This window comes from Sitophilus oryzae, unplaced genomic scaffold (genome assembly GCF_002938485.1).
Source record: "Sitophilus oryzae breed Bouriz unplaced genomic scaffold, Soryzae_2.0 scaffold_556_pilon_pilon, whole genome shotgun sequence".
Taxonomy (NCBI): domain Eukaryota; kingdom Metazoa; phylum Arthropoda; class Insecta; order Coleoptera; family Curculionidae; genus Sitophilus; species Sitophilus oryzae.
Window position 1 is genome coordinate 132,460 of NW_022147147.1, and position 12,252 is coordinate 144,711.

At 32.3% G+C, this 12,252-nt stretch overlaps 1 protein-coding gene across 1 annotated transcript in view; it reads left to right on the forward strand.

Annotated features, from left to right (window-relative positions):
- LOC115887217 overlaps window positions 1-8,289 on the forward strand; it is a 72,783-nt gene extending 64,494 nt beyond the window's left edge. Inside the window, exons 6-10 of the mRNA XM_030906584.1 lie at window positions 764-938; window positions 4,775-4,899; window positions 5,421-5,502; window positions 7,546-7,715; window positions 7,961-8,289. Of these exons, the coding sequence (XP_030762444.1) occupies window positions 764-938; window positions 4,775-4,899; window positions 5,421-5,502; window positions 7,546-7,715; window positions 7,961-8,194 (786 nt within the window). The 3' untranslated portion in view covers window positions 8,195-8,289. The remainder of the gene's footprint in view (window positions 1-763; window positions 939-4,774; window positions 4,900-5,420; window positions 5,503-7,545; window positions 7,716-7,960) is intronic.
- The last annotated feature ends 3,963 nt before the right edge of the window (window positions 8,290-12,252 follow it).

Consider the following 12,252-nt stretch of genomic DNA (forward strand, 5'->3'; position numbering starts at 1 on the left):
TTGAACCAGATACCATAAGAAAACTATTGGACTCCGTGCCAAAGCGATGTGAAGTTATAGCTAATCACGGTTACTCTCCCCATTATTAATTTTGTTAGGTTAGCAACAACTATGTACTTGTAATTTTTATATTAAATTTTAGTTTCTCTATTTTTGTCTATATGGTTTTTTATTTAATTGAATAAAATCTTAAGTTTTCGTGAGATATGTGATTATTTCATTTAAATAAGAACAATTTAAGTATCTCTAATTTTAACTATGCATAAAATGGCCTCAGTCCCGGCGTTAACAAAAAAAGACACAATTTCAAAAAGTTTCTCTACTTTTGTCCGATAGTATATTTCAGAGTAACAAATTTCAAGAAAAACGGTTTACCATTGTTTTTATGAAGGAACAAAATATATTATTTTTATTTACCTTTTCGAGGGCTGTAACTTTCTCGGGAAGCATTTTAGGGCTTATGCTCTAAAGAACTATTTGTCTTATTTTTATCTGTAAAATCAACCATCAAAGTTAGATACACTAATTTTTTGACACCCTGTATATTCAATCAGCATTCCTTTTTTCCTTGCTTTGTAGTTTCAAATTTTAAATCTTGTTTCAAACTTATTAAGCATATTGATATCATCTGTTCATTATTATTCATCATGAAATCTTTGCATTTCTTCTTACACAAAGAGTGACGCCAAAAACGTTTTTAAACACAGACATTTATGTATTTCCTAAAATTCTCTCCAATTTACTTTTTTTTTCTTTTATTTAGACCGAAAGAAGCGAAAGACATAAGACAGAACTTGAATTATGCCAACATATTTCAGATAATGCACTCTCTCAAGATAAAGACACTGATCTATTTTTGGATATGTGTAATTTCGAGGGAAAATTGAAAGGTTTTAAAAAGCAAGCTGAAGAAGAAGTTATGGAGGCTTTTACTAAAGGTAAATATTGATATTTTTTAATGTTATTAAAAGACAAACAAGTTTTTATTGTTTATTAATTCATCATTGAATATAAATAACTAAAGGAGTCAAATACTATTTATACAGGGTGTTTCAAAACAAATGCGAAAAACTTCAGGGGGCGATTCCTTGTTCAAAATAAAGGGTAGTTTGCTTCATAAACGTTGGGTCAAAAGTCAACCATTAGGGAGATATCGCGGTACAAAGATGGCGGAAAAATAATGTTTTTATTTTTTATCTTGAAAACGAAAAGAGATAGTCTAATGAAATTTTATGGGAGCATTACTGCTACGAAAACACACTTTCTGGTAATTTTTTCACTTTTTTAAAATGAGTGGAAGGGGTTGAAATAAACTACCCTTATCATTCTTGTTAACGAAATTTAAAGAAAAATCTTATCAAACACATGCAAAAAAAATTGATTTGGATAGCTTGGTTTATTTAGAAACTTTTTTATCTCTTGTGTTTCTTTGATAAAACTCGCCGATTTGAAATTAAAAAATAACATGTAAAGCATTACATACCAGGATCAAAAACATTTTTAGATAAAGAATCTAGTAATAATAACGATAATAATAAGAATCTAGATAATAACGTATTGCAGTAGAGTAATGTCAATAAAATAATATTAGAAACATCCTAAAAAGTGACAGCGGCCGACTAGATTTTTTCCTAAAAAAATTAGAGCAGCCCACTAGATTCTTTATCTAAAAATGTTTTTTGTCCTGATATGTAATGCTTTACATTTTATTTTTTAATTTCAAATCGGTGAGTTTTATCAAAAAAACACAAGAGATAAAAAAGTTTCTAAACAAACTAAACTATCCAAATTAATTTTTTTGCATGTGTTTGATAAGCATTTTTTTTTAATTTCGTTAACAAGAATGATAGGGGTAGTTTATTTCAACACCTTCCATCATTTTAAAAAAGTGAGAAAAATTACCAGAAATTATGTTTTCATAACAGTAATGCTTCCATAAAATTTCATTAGTCTATCGTTTTTCGTTTTCAAGATAAAAAATAAAAACATTATTTTTCCGCCATCTTTGTACCGCGATATCTCCCTAATGGTTGACTTTTGACCCAACGTTTATAAAGCAAACTACCCTTTATTTTGAACAAGGAATCACTCCCTGAAGTTTTTCGCATTTGTTTTGAAACACCCTGTATATTCATACTGACACATATTCATATTTTACATATTATTCATATACCTACATATTTTAAATTTATACCAATTTGAATTCCCGACGCGAGTTGTGCTTTCTGTGTATATTTTTTATTCATCATCATCATTCTCATTTTATTTTTTAACTCTATTTCATCATCATTTTCAGCTCATTCAACCATTTCCAATTATGGTGTAGCCTCCCTCACATATTTAGATACTCTCTTTGTAGTTGGGCCCATTGTCGTCTATTGTTTGCTATGCGGGCCCAAGTTATCTCTGCAACTTTCCTAATATCATGGTCCCATCTCAGGTTTGGTCTTCTTCTATGTCTCTTAATTCCTCGTGGATGCTATGCTGTAATTTTGATGGTTCATCTATTGTCCATCTTTTTTGCCAGGTGTCCTGTCCATTGCCATTTAAGGGATTTGACTCTGTGGATTACATTTATTACCTGGGTTTTTTGTCGTATCCACTCTATTCTTTTACGGCCACTCTTGGTTATTCCCAGCATATTTCATTCCATTTAGTGTTGTGCGACCTGCTTTTTTCTTATGATGCCCGTTGAAGTGTCCAGGTTTTGCATGCATAGATCATGACTGATAGTACACATTGGTCGAATGTCTTCTTCTTTAGATAAAGTGGTATTCTAGAGTGGCATTCTAGTAATATGATTAAGTTTTTTCCATAAGTACTCCATGCTAACTTAATTCTTCTGTTGATTTCTGGTAGTAGAGATCCCGAGCTGTGTATTTGTCGTTCCAAATATTTTGTTCGGCTGATTTTTTCTCTTGTTTCTCTTAGTGTAAGTATGTGATCAATCATGTTGAAACCGCTTCTAAAGCCTGCTTGTTCTTTGTTGTTACTTGTAGTATATTTTTTTATTATGTTTGTATATTTTATAATTCCCAAGTAGCATTTTCACGACTTGCGACCACATGTTTACTAAACACAACGTTGGATTAGTTACAAAAAATAGTTAGCAGCGTACCTTGGGTATTAAAATAAATGTAAACGTTGTTGTAACGTTGTGCCGATGTTGAACTAGTACTACAACAAAGTAAAAGCTTCTGGGACGTCGAATAAACGTTGTCTTGTAACCTTTTTTGCTTAAGTGATCTTTAGGTGATTCGGACAACGTAGTTACAATGTTTGACAATAAAGAGTTTTCCGACGTCAGTTTCAGGACCTATTCCAACGTTATGCAAACGTCGTCTGTTTTACTAATTCCAATGTTGTTTAAATTTCCTTATTCTTACGTTGGTAGGACGTCGAGCCACTACCTTTTTGCAACTGTATTGAACCATAACCTTAAATCTTAAATTTTTACTTCATTGTTCTGTTCAGTCAGACAGTTCAGTGCTGTGCTTGTTTTTATAAAAAAAACTTAATTGAAATGGGACGTAAGAAAGGCACATATAAAACTAAATTTAAATATACATCGACATATTACCGTTACTTTATCCACTCCCTCGTTTATTTAGAATACCTATAGGGGGCGGCACAAGCTAGACTCTAGGATGACTAAATTAGGCAATCTTGCGACTAGTATACTACCTGTTAAGGCTGAAATGCGACTTTATTAGTCCAGTATGCGATTACTCGAACTACTCCATCTTAATCTCCAAAACAACAAAGCGAAAGCCGCCATGTTGTTGAATAAGAAAATGTTTCGTTCCTAAAATAGCAATTCCTGCTTTTTGAATACATTAATTTGAAATATTTGACCCTAAACAACACGCGGAAACAATTTTTTTTCGACTGCGAATACATTATTCTCATTTTAGTAAAAAAAATTTCAAGAAACTTTTTAAAACTTCTTTAATTTTGACGCCCATTAGTATTTTTCAAAGTAGAAACAATACATTTATCAATAAAGTTGTTTGCGTTTAACTTTTTTGTCTTGGGTAACGAGTTACAGAGTTGGTTAAAATGTTTCAATAATTATGATCTTCAAACATCCTTCCACACTTAAATACTTTTGTTTTGTTTTCCTTTATTGCCATCTGGCATATGTCTCTAACTAAATCATAAAAATAATATTTTTACTATAATTATCCCAATTTAGGATAAAACGCGACTTAGACGCCATATTATTATAGTTTTGTATTTCTGTGAATTAGGATTTTAAACAACGTTGCAGTTTGTACTAAATTAGGCTGATAGCCAACGTAGGTATCCAACGTCGTTTCGACCCAAAAATTATTCTCCAAACTAGTGCAGACTAGGGTTGACACGAGGTTGTGCCGACGTTGCGCCCCAACGTTTGGTCGCGTGACACAACGTTGTCCCGACGCTGCGATCCAAATGCTGCTTGGGTTGGTTTTATGCAAAGTTATAAATCTGGAAAGACATTGTGTTGGAACTGGAATTCTAGTAATGTTAGTGTGAATTTCAGAGAGAGGCTTCAAACATATTTGCATGTGCTTTTAAGTTAAAATCATGTAAAATAACTTTTTTACTTTTAAGTTATTAATATAATACATATGACGTAGTAAACCGATAAAATATGAAATTGTTTTTCGTCATTCATTGGTACTTAGTTACTTCTTTTTTTGAGAGAATATATAGTAGTTTTTGGTATGTTCAATTATGTTTTACTTAAATTTGCATGTTTACGGTTTATGTAATTAAAAATTAATTGAAGGTCAAACCAGAAGATTTCCGAAAAATGAGGAAATCCAATCGAACAATCCCGTTGAAAATAAAGTAGAAAATGCAGGAAACGGAGATAATTCAGCACCTAGAAATTTCATTGAACTGAATAAAAGGGTAAGTAGACATTTAACGACAATGTTATTGGTCGTTCTAGGTCCCAGCTTTAATGCATGAGAAATTTAAGATTATTATTATACTTTACAATATTGTATTTTACTATCACCTTCGCGCAAATAAATTTATCTGTTCCACATCCATCGATCTAATACCTTGAATTTTCTCTTGCGTTAGTTAAATAAAAATTGAAAATATCTGTATATTTTATATTATTGAAAATAATATACAGGGTGGTCGGAATTGTAGTAGGAAACTTCGGCAGCATATTCTGCAGATAAAAGTAAGTAAAAAAGGCGGTATAAACTTGTCATAAAGTGCTTCGTTTTGGAGAGGATAGGGTGCTAAAGTTTCATTTTTATTTTTTTTCCAAATAAATATTTCTTTTGGTAAAAATCGCTACGATGAACCGTTCTCAAAGATATTTGAAACATACCCAAGTCAAATCTAAAAATGTATAACAAAAACCCTTCCAAGCCTTGTCTCTAAAGCAATATCGATTTAATATTCTATAATTTCAGTCCATTCGAGATCCAATGATGACTACTTGCTGTTTAACTGATGAAGAAAAAACTAAAATTGAGAACATGTTGAAGGATATAGGTAGGAAGTTATTAATTTTAATACTTTAAAATATTTTTTGGTTTATTCAGATATAAAAGGTCTAATTATTAGAGTTAACAAAAGGTTGTTTAGTTTAGGATACTTAGGAAACCGTTGTTAAATCAATAGGACTTGCTAACAATCATATATTGGACCAGTAAATATCGTATTTACAAAAAAAATTGTTGACTTTTGCTAGTAATTGTCGGTAGTCGATAGTAAATAGTAACATTTACTAAAAGTTATCAGTAAAAGTCATTCTATTAGTACAATAGGTAGCGTTGGTGGAAGTTATAACAACAAAACAAATTAAACTTTTGTGAACATTCAATCATCTTCATATTTAAGCTGGTCCACTCATCTTAAAATTACAAGAAAAGGATATCAAAACCTAAAATGTGAAAATTTAAATATTTGCCTTTATACTTTACTAGCGTGTACCAGCGACTTCGTTCGCGTCGAATTAATCATTTCTAATGGTGATGATAAAGCAAAGCAAGAATTTCCATTAACATACAAACTGGATAAAATTTTCTCACATTTAGGTCAGCATGAGAAAAAACAATATGGCGATATTATTATATAACTTGGTAATATTTGAGGGGTAGGACTTTCGAAAAATCCGTTTGCCAAAAATAAGTTTTTTTCGTCAAGCAGTTTAAGCAGAATCGTGATTAAGAAATTACCCAACTTTTTGGAACACCCTGTATGATTTTTTAAAAAATTTCAAAATATGTAAAAAAAAACAAATAAATTATGCTTGTTCAAGCGTTTTCCCGAAAGACTAACGGTTTTTTAAATAACAAATATTGTAATATTTGAGGGGCGTTTTCACCCTCTTGGAATTTGAGGTTCGAGAAACCCCTCCTTATCGAACCCTCTACACCCCACAGTCAATCCGTTTGCCAAAAATCAGCTTTAAACGTTAAGCAGTTTAAGCAGAATCGTGATTACTCAATGGTCATATTCTATGAAACACCCTGTATAAATTTATAAAAAATCTTAAAATATGTAAAACAACAAAATAAAATATACGTGTTTAAAAGTTTTTCCGAAAAACTCACCGGTTTTTAAATAAAAAATATTTTAATATTTGAGGGATAGTTTCACCCCCTTAAAATTCGAGTTTCGAAAAATCCCTTCTTATCGAACCTCTACACCCTAAAGTCAATCTGTTTTCCAAAAATCAGCTTTTTACGTCAAGCGCTTTGAGCAGGATCGTGATTAATCAATGACCAGATTTTTCGAAACACCCTGTATACATTTTTAAAAAATCTTAAAGTATGTAAAAAAACAAAATAAAATATACGTGTTTAAGCGTTTTTTTCGGAAACTTGACCGTTTTTTAAATAAAAAATATTGTAATATTTGAGGGGTGGTTTCACCCTCTTGGAACTGGAATTTCGAAAAATCCCTTCTTATCGAACCTTTACACCCTAGAATCAACCTGTATCCCAAATTGAGCTTCTTACGTTGAGTGGTTTGAGCAGGATCGTGATAATCTCAAAAATCATCAAGCGTCCTATTTACTATTGGATAACTGACTATCAATGAACACGAACATGCACGAATTAGTTTTAATTGCTTTTATTTCAACTTTATTGTTCGTGATTCTCTAGTTATTTTTTTATTTTAATATAAATTTGGCTATTTTGAATGTCTTGATTTTAAAACTGATATCTCACGTCAAATTTTCTGCCAGTTATTGTATTATTGTATCGATCAGTTCTGATACAGTTACCAACAGCTGCTAGAAGATAGTCAATAAGTAAAGCGAATGTGAATTTATTCACTAGTATAAGTTTGTTTCAAAATTAGTTGTTGAACTTTAACTGGCATAGTTTTAGCAAATCAGTTAATGTGAGATTTTACTAGTAATTGTTAACATTTTCAGCTTTTATTTAAACATATAAACAGACAGTAGTATCGACTGACTTATGAAGGTCTATTGTACCACGTTGATGTCCTAGTTCCTAGATTTTCTTAAACATATAAATATATATTAAAATTTATAAAATATTAATACAATTTTTATATTTTCAGATGATTTTCAGTTGGATGATGGTCAGCTTTCAGTATGGTCTGACTCAATCAAAGATGTCAACGAGCTTGAAGAAAATAAGGAAAACATGATAGTGGATCTTACCACTAATGCATTTTCAATATTACAAAATGAAAAAGATAGAATGGATGAAATTAATACTCAGTTACAGGTAGGCACCCAAAAAATGATTTTTCATAAAATCTTATATTAATCACCCATTTCATTACTTATTTGTTACTGATATTATTTATAAAGAGCTTAGTATTTCTTGAAGAACTGCATCATGAGACTTGGCTTTTTTTACATTTTAAGATTTTGACAGGATTAGCAATTTCTACTGCTTTTCTACAGATTACAATATTTTTGTTAACACAAAATAATAAAATTATAATAAATCCGGATAATCATTTTTAGAGAATAACATTAGAAAAAGGTGATGCTGAAGAAGCACATTCAAATTCAAGGACAACAATAAACCCTGTCAAGGACGAGGAGTTTTGGAAAAAGTGTATTTTAGATCAATCTCTAAAGGATATCGATGAAAAACTGGCTAAGATTCACCAAAGTAATGTTGAAGCAGAAGAAAAATTAAAATTCTTCTTAGAAAACAATAACATTGAAGAAGAAGAAGATATTATTTTGATATAATGCGTGACCTTAAAACTATCACTTTGGTATAATAACAGTACTTAATTTTGTCAAGTTTTTTTTCTAATAAAAATAAAATTTCAATATTTATTGAATTCATTTTTAAAAGAAATAAATTTATATTTATTTTAAGTAATTTGTTTTGGTGGTAATGGTAAATTACATAAATGTATATCTTATTTCTTGACATTTCTGTGACATATTTTTAATCACTATTTTTGTAATAAGCAAATTAAACATATTACAAAAAACAATGATTTTTTTTCAAACATCACCAAAGTATTAATTTTTGCGACGTGATTGACAATATAAAAAAGTCATTTTAACGCCTAGGCATAAAAGTAAAGCACTTTTACGCCTACGCACAAAAGTACGAACTATATTATTAAACCGACATAAAGTGTCAAATTCAACGAGCGTAACTATAGTTTCTCGATATACAGTGTGTCAATTTTAAAACTTCCCACCCTTAATATCTTTCTTGCAGTTAAAAATATGAAAGATCGGAACATGCCTGCATTGAGATTTTGGTTTTCAGGCTAGTGTTTCTACAAAAATTATTGCAGTGAATCTCCTTGTAGTACAAATGATTAGAAGATGAGGTGGCAACATGGACGTAGCCATTACATTTTTTTAGGGGGTCGAAATTCGAAAAACTAATAAACAGAAAACATCATAAACATTAACGTTTCCTTTCTCAAATTCGAATGCAACCTCTAATCAGTTTCACAGGAGGAATAGTTAACAGTCCAGCAGGACGGTGTTCCAGCTCATTATTTTTTTCGGGTCCGACAGTGGTTAAACGAGAAATTTGCAGGTACATGGATTGGCAGAAGTGGACCAATTGAATGGCTTTCAAGATCACTTGACTTTTTTTTGGGGGGGACATCTTAAATCCATTGTTTATAAAACACAATCTACTGATATTGATGATCTTAAAAGGCGAATTACAGCAGAATGCCAGTCAATTCCCGGTGTAATTTTCCGAAATGTTAGGGAGGTGTTTGAAAACAGACTTTATTACTGTTTACGGGAAAATAGACAACATTTTGAACAACTTATAAGATAGGGCGTAAGTGGTGTAACCTAATCTTCTAATCATTTGTACTACAAGGAGATCCATTGCAATAACTTTTGTGTAAACACTAACCTGAAAACCAAAATCTGGCACGTTTAATTGTTTCTGCACCTTTGAAACGCGATTATTCGGAAACCTCTGAATAAAAAGCAATAAAGTAGGATACCACTGAAAAGAGAATTAAACGTCCTTTAAAACGATGTGCCACTTGACCCCCATTCCCATTTAAGATTGTAAAGGTGACATCTACCCCTCCTAGGGGGGTAAAAAAAGACTAAAAATATTCATTTTATGTGTCCCCCTTACAAATAAAATTGACGTGTCTTTCCAATTTTTCATATTTTTAACTGCAAGAATGATATTAAAGGTGGGAAGTTTTAAAATTGACACACTGTTTAATTACATACAAGGTATTACTTTTAATTTTTTTTATATTATTTGAAACATTTGAAATCGTTTAAAAATTATTTGTGGCGTTTGAAAAAAAAATAGCATGTTCTATTCGGAGTGAAAATGACTTTTTGTGCCTCGTCTGTATGTCAAACGTCCAGCTTCGCCACAAAAAGTGTCATTTTTACTCTTTGTAAAACAATATACTAAAGTAAACGCCACCAATGTTTGGGAGTGATTCATCGCTTGATGAAGTTAGAATCCACACGCGCTATCATTTTTACATTAAAAATAAGCAGAAAATACGCAGACGTAGGTTTTAAAGGCCCGGTCTAATCATCTGCCTGCGCTCCTCCTACTTATTCTAAAATGTTAGCGTGATTGACAAAGACGGTACTATATCGCGTTTCTTTGATTGATTCGTTTTTGTGCGTCAGTCCATTGGTGTGCTTGCAGTGAGGCCAATGGGGCATTCCAGTTTATATTTATAACCAAATATATGTTTTGAACATGATACTCAAGAAAAACCACAAGAAATGGGTAGCCCCTGAAAATAAAGATTCTTATAAGGAATGTATAGCCTCAAATCTAAATTATGAAAATACTACTACGATAGACGAAATATACGAAAACATCAAAGGGGCCACTCAAACGGCTATCGAAAAATGTTGTCCCAAAAAAGTAAAAGAACAAAAACTGAATCAAAGAACAAAACTTTTAATGAAACAGAGAAGAGATATGGAGGACAAGAGTACACAAGAATATAGAACTTTAAACAGTGAGATATCCAAAGAAATCAGAAAGCATAGGAGGCAACAGAATACGGAAAAAATTAGGAAAGTCATAGAGAAGAATCAAAGTTTGAAGATATTGAGAAATAGTACAATGGGAAGAAAAGAAATACAAAAGATCAAGGATATACACGGCAACATAGTAACACACAAACAGGAAATCCTACACTCTATTAAACTTTTCTATCAAGAACTTTACACATCAAAACAGCAGGGGATCAGAACCGACATCCGAAAGGTAATAAATCAGGGGTCGGAAGAAATTCCAGAAATAACCGAGGAAGAAATTATCAGTGCCCTTAGAGATATGAAAAACAATAGAGCTGCCGGCGACGATGGACTGGTAATAGAGTCAATTCAAGAAGGAGGACCAGAAATCATCAAAGCTTTAAATGTCCTATTTAATAAATGCATTGAAGAAGAAATAACCCCATCGCAGTGGAACAACGCAACCATCATTATTGTACACAAGAAAGGTGACGTTACAGACCTTAAAAACTATAGGCCCATCAGCCTTCTTAGCCACGTATACAAATTATTTACTAAAATACTCACCAAGCGCTTGACAAATAAAATAGACTTTTTTCTTTCGAGCGAACAAGCAGGTTTCCGATCAGGTTACGGAACAAATGACCATCTTCTAACAGTCAAGGTACTTATCGAGAAATGCATTGAGTATAATGGACCACTAATGCTTGTCTTCGTGGATTTCGAGAAGGCCTTCGATTCGGTAGACTAGTGGAAGCTTCTAGAGACACTAAGTGAGAGTCGCATCGATCATCGATACTCCTCAATCATAAGACATATATATGATAATGCCACGGCAAACGTCAGAATATCGACAAATCAATGCACAGATAAATTCAATATCGATCGAGGGGTAAGAGAAGGCGACACACTGTCCCCTAAACTATTCGTTGCTGTGCTAGAAAGTATGTTAAAAATGATAAACTGGGATTCAACAGGAATTAACATCGATGGCAAATTGATAAATCATCTCTGTTTTGCAGATACATTATTTTAATAACAGACAACATACAGGAGGCACAGAATATGCTGGATATGCTGAATGATGCTTCGGAAAAAGTCGGTTTGAAAATTAACTTGTCAAAGACACAATACATGACAAACCTAGTACTAAGTGGAAATTTAAACATTAATAACATACATTTGGAACAAGTGCATATATATATAAATACTTAGGGCATGAGATCGGTATTAGAAGGGATAATCAGACCCACGAAATTCTACGAAGAATAGGTTTGTCGTGGGCGGCATTTGGCAAACTAAGGCATATACTGAGATCTGATATTCCCATATGTTTAAGAAGAAAGATCTTTAACCAGTGTGTCTTGCCTGTCCTCACGTATGGAGCTGAAACGCTTACTTTGACAAAAAAGAACATACATAGAATACAGGTCATGCAACGGAAAATGGAAAGGTCTATGTTGGGAGTTACTCAGAGATAAAATACCCAATCATACAATACGAAATCGAACAGGAGTAAGAGATGCGGTGATATCTGTCTTACATCTTAAATGGAATTGGGCAGGACATGTGGCTAGGATGACAGATGGACGGTGGACAAAGAGACTTGTGGAATGGAGACCGAGACAGGAGGCCTATAGAAGCAGAGGACGACCTCCTAGTCGATGGACAGATGACATTAAGAGGGTGGCTGGAAACTGGATTCAAGTGGCACATAATAGAAGGAAATGGCTAGAGTTAAGGGAGGCTTTTGTTCAGCAGTGGACGGTATAAGCTAAATGATGATGATGATGATATGTTTTGACAAGACT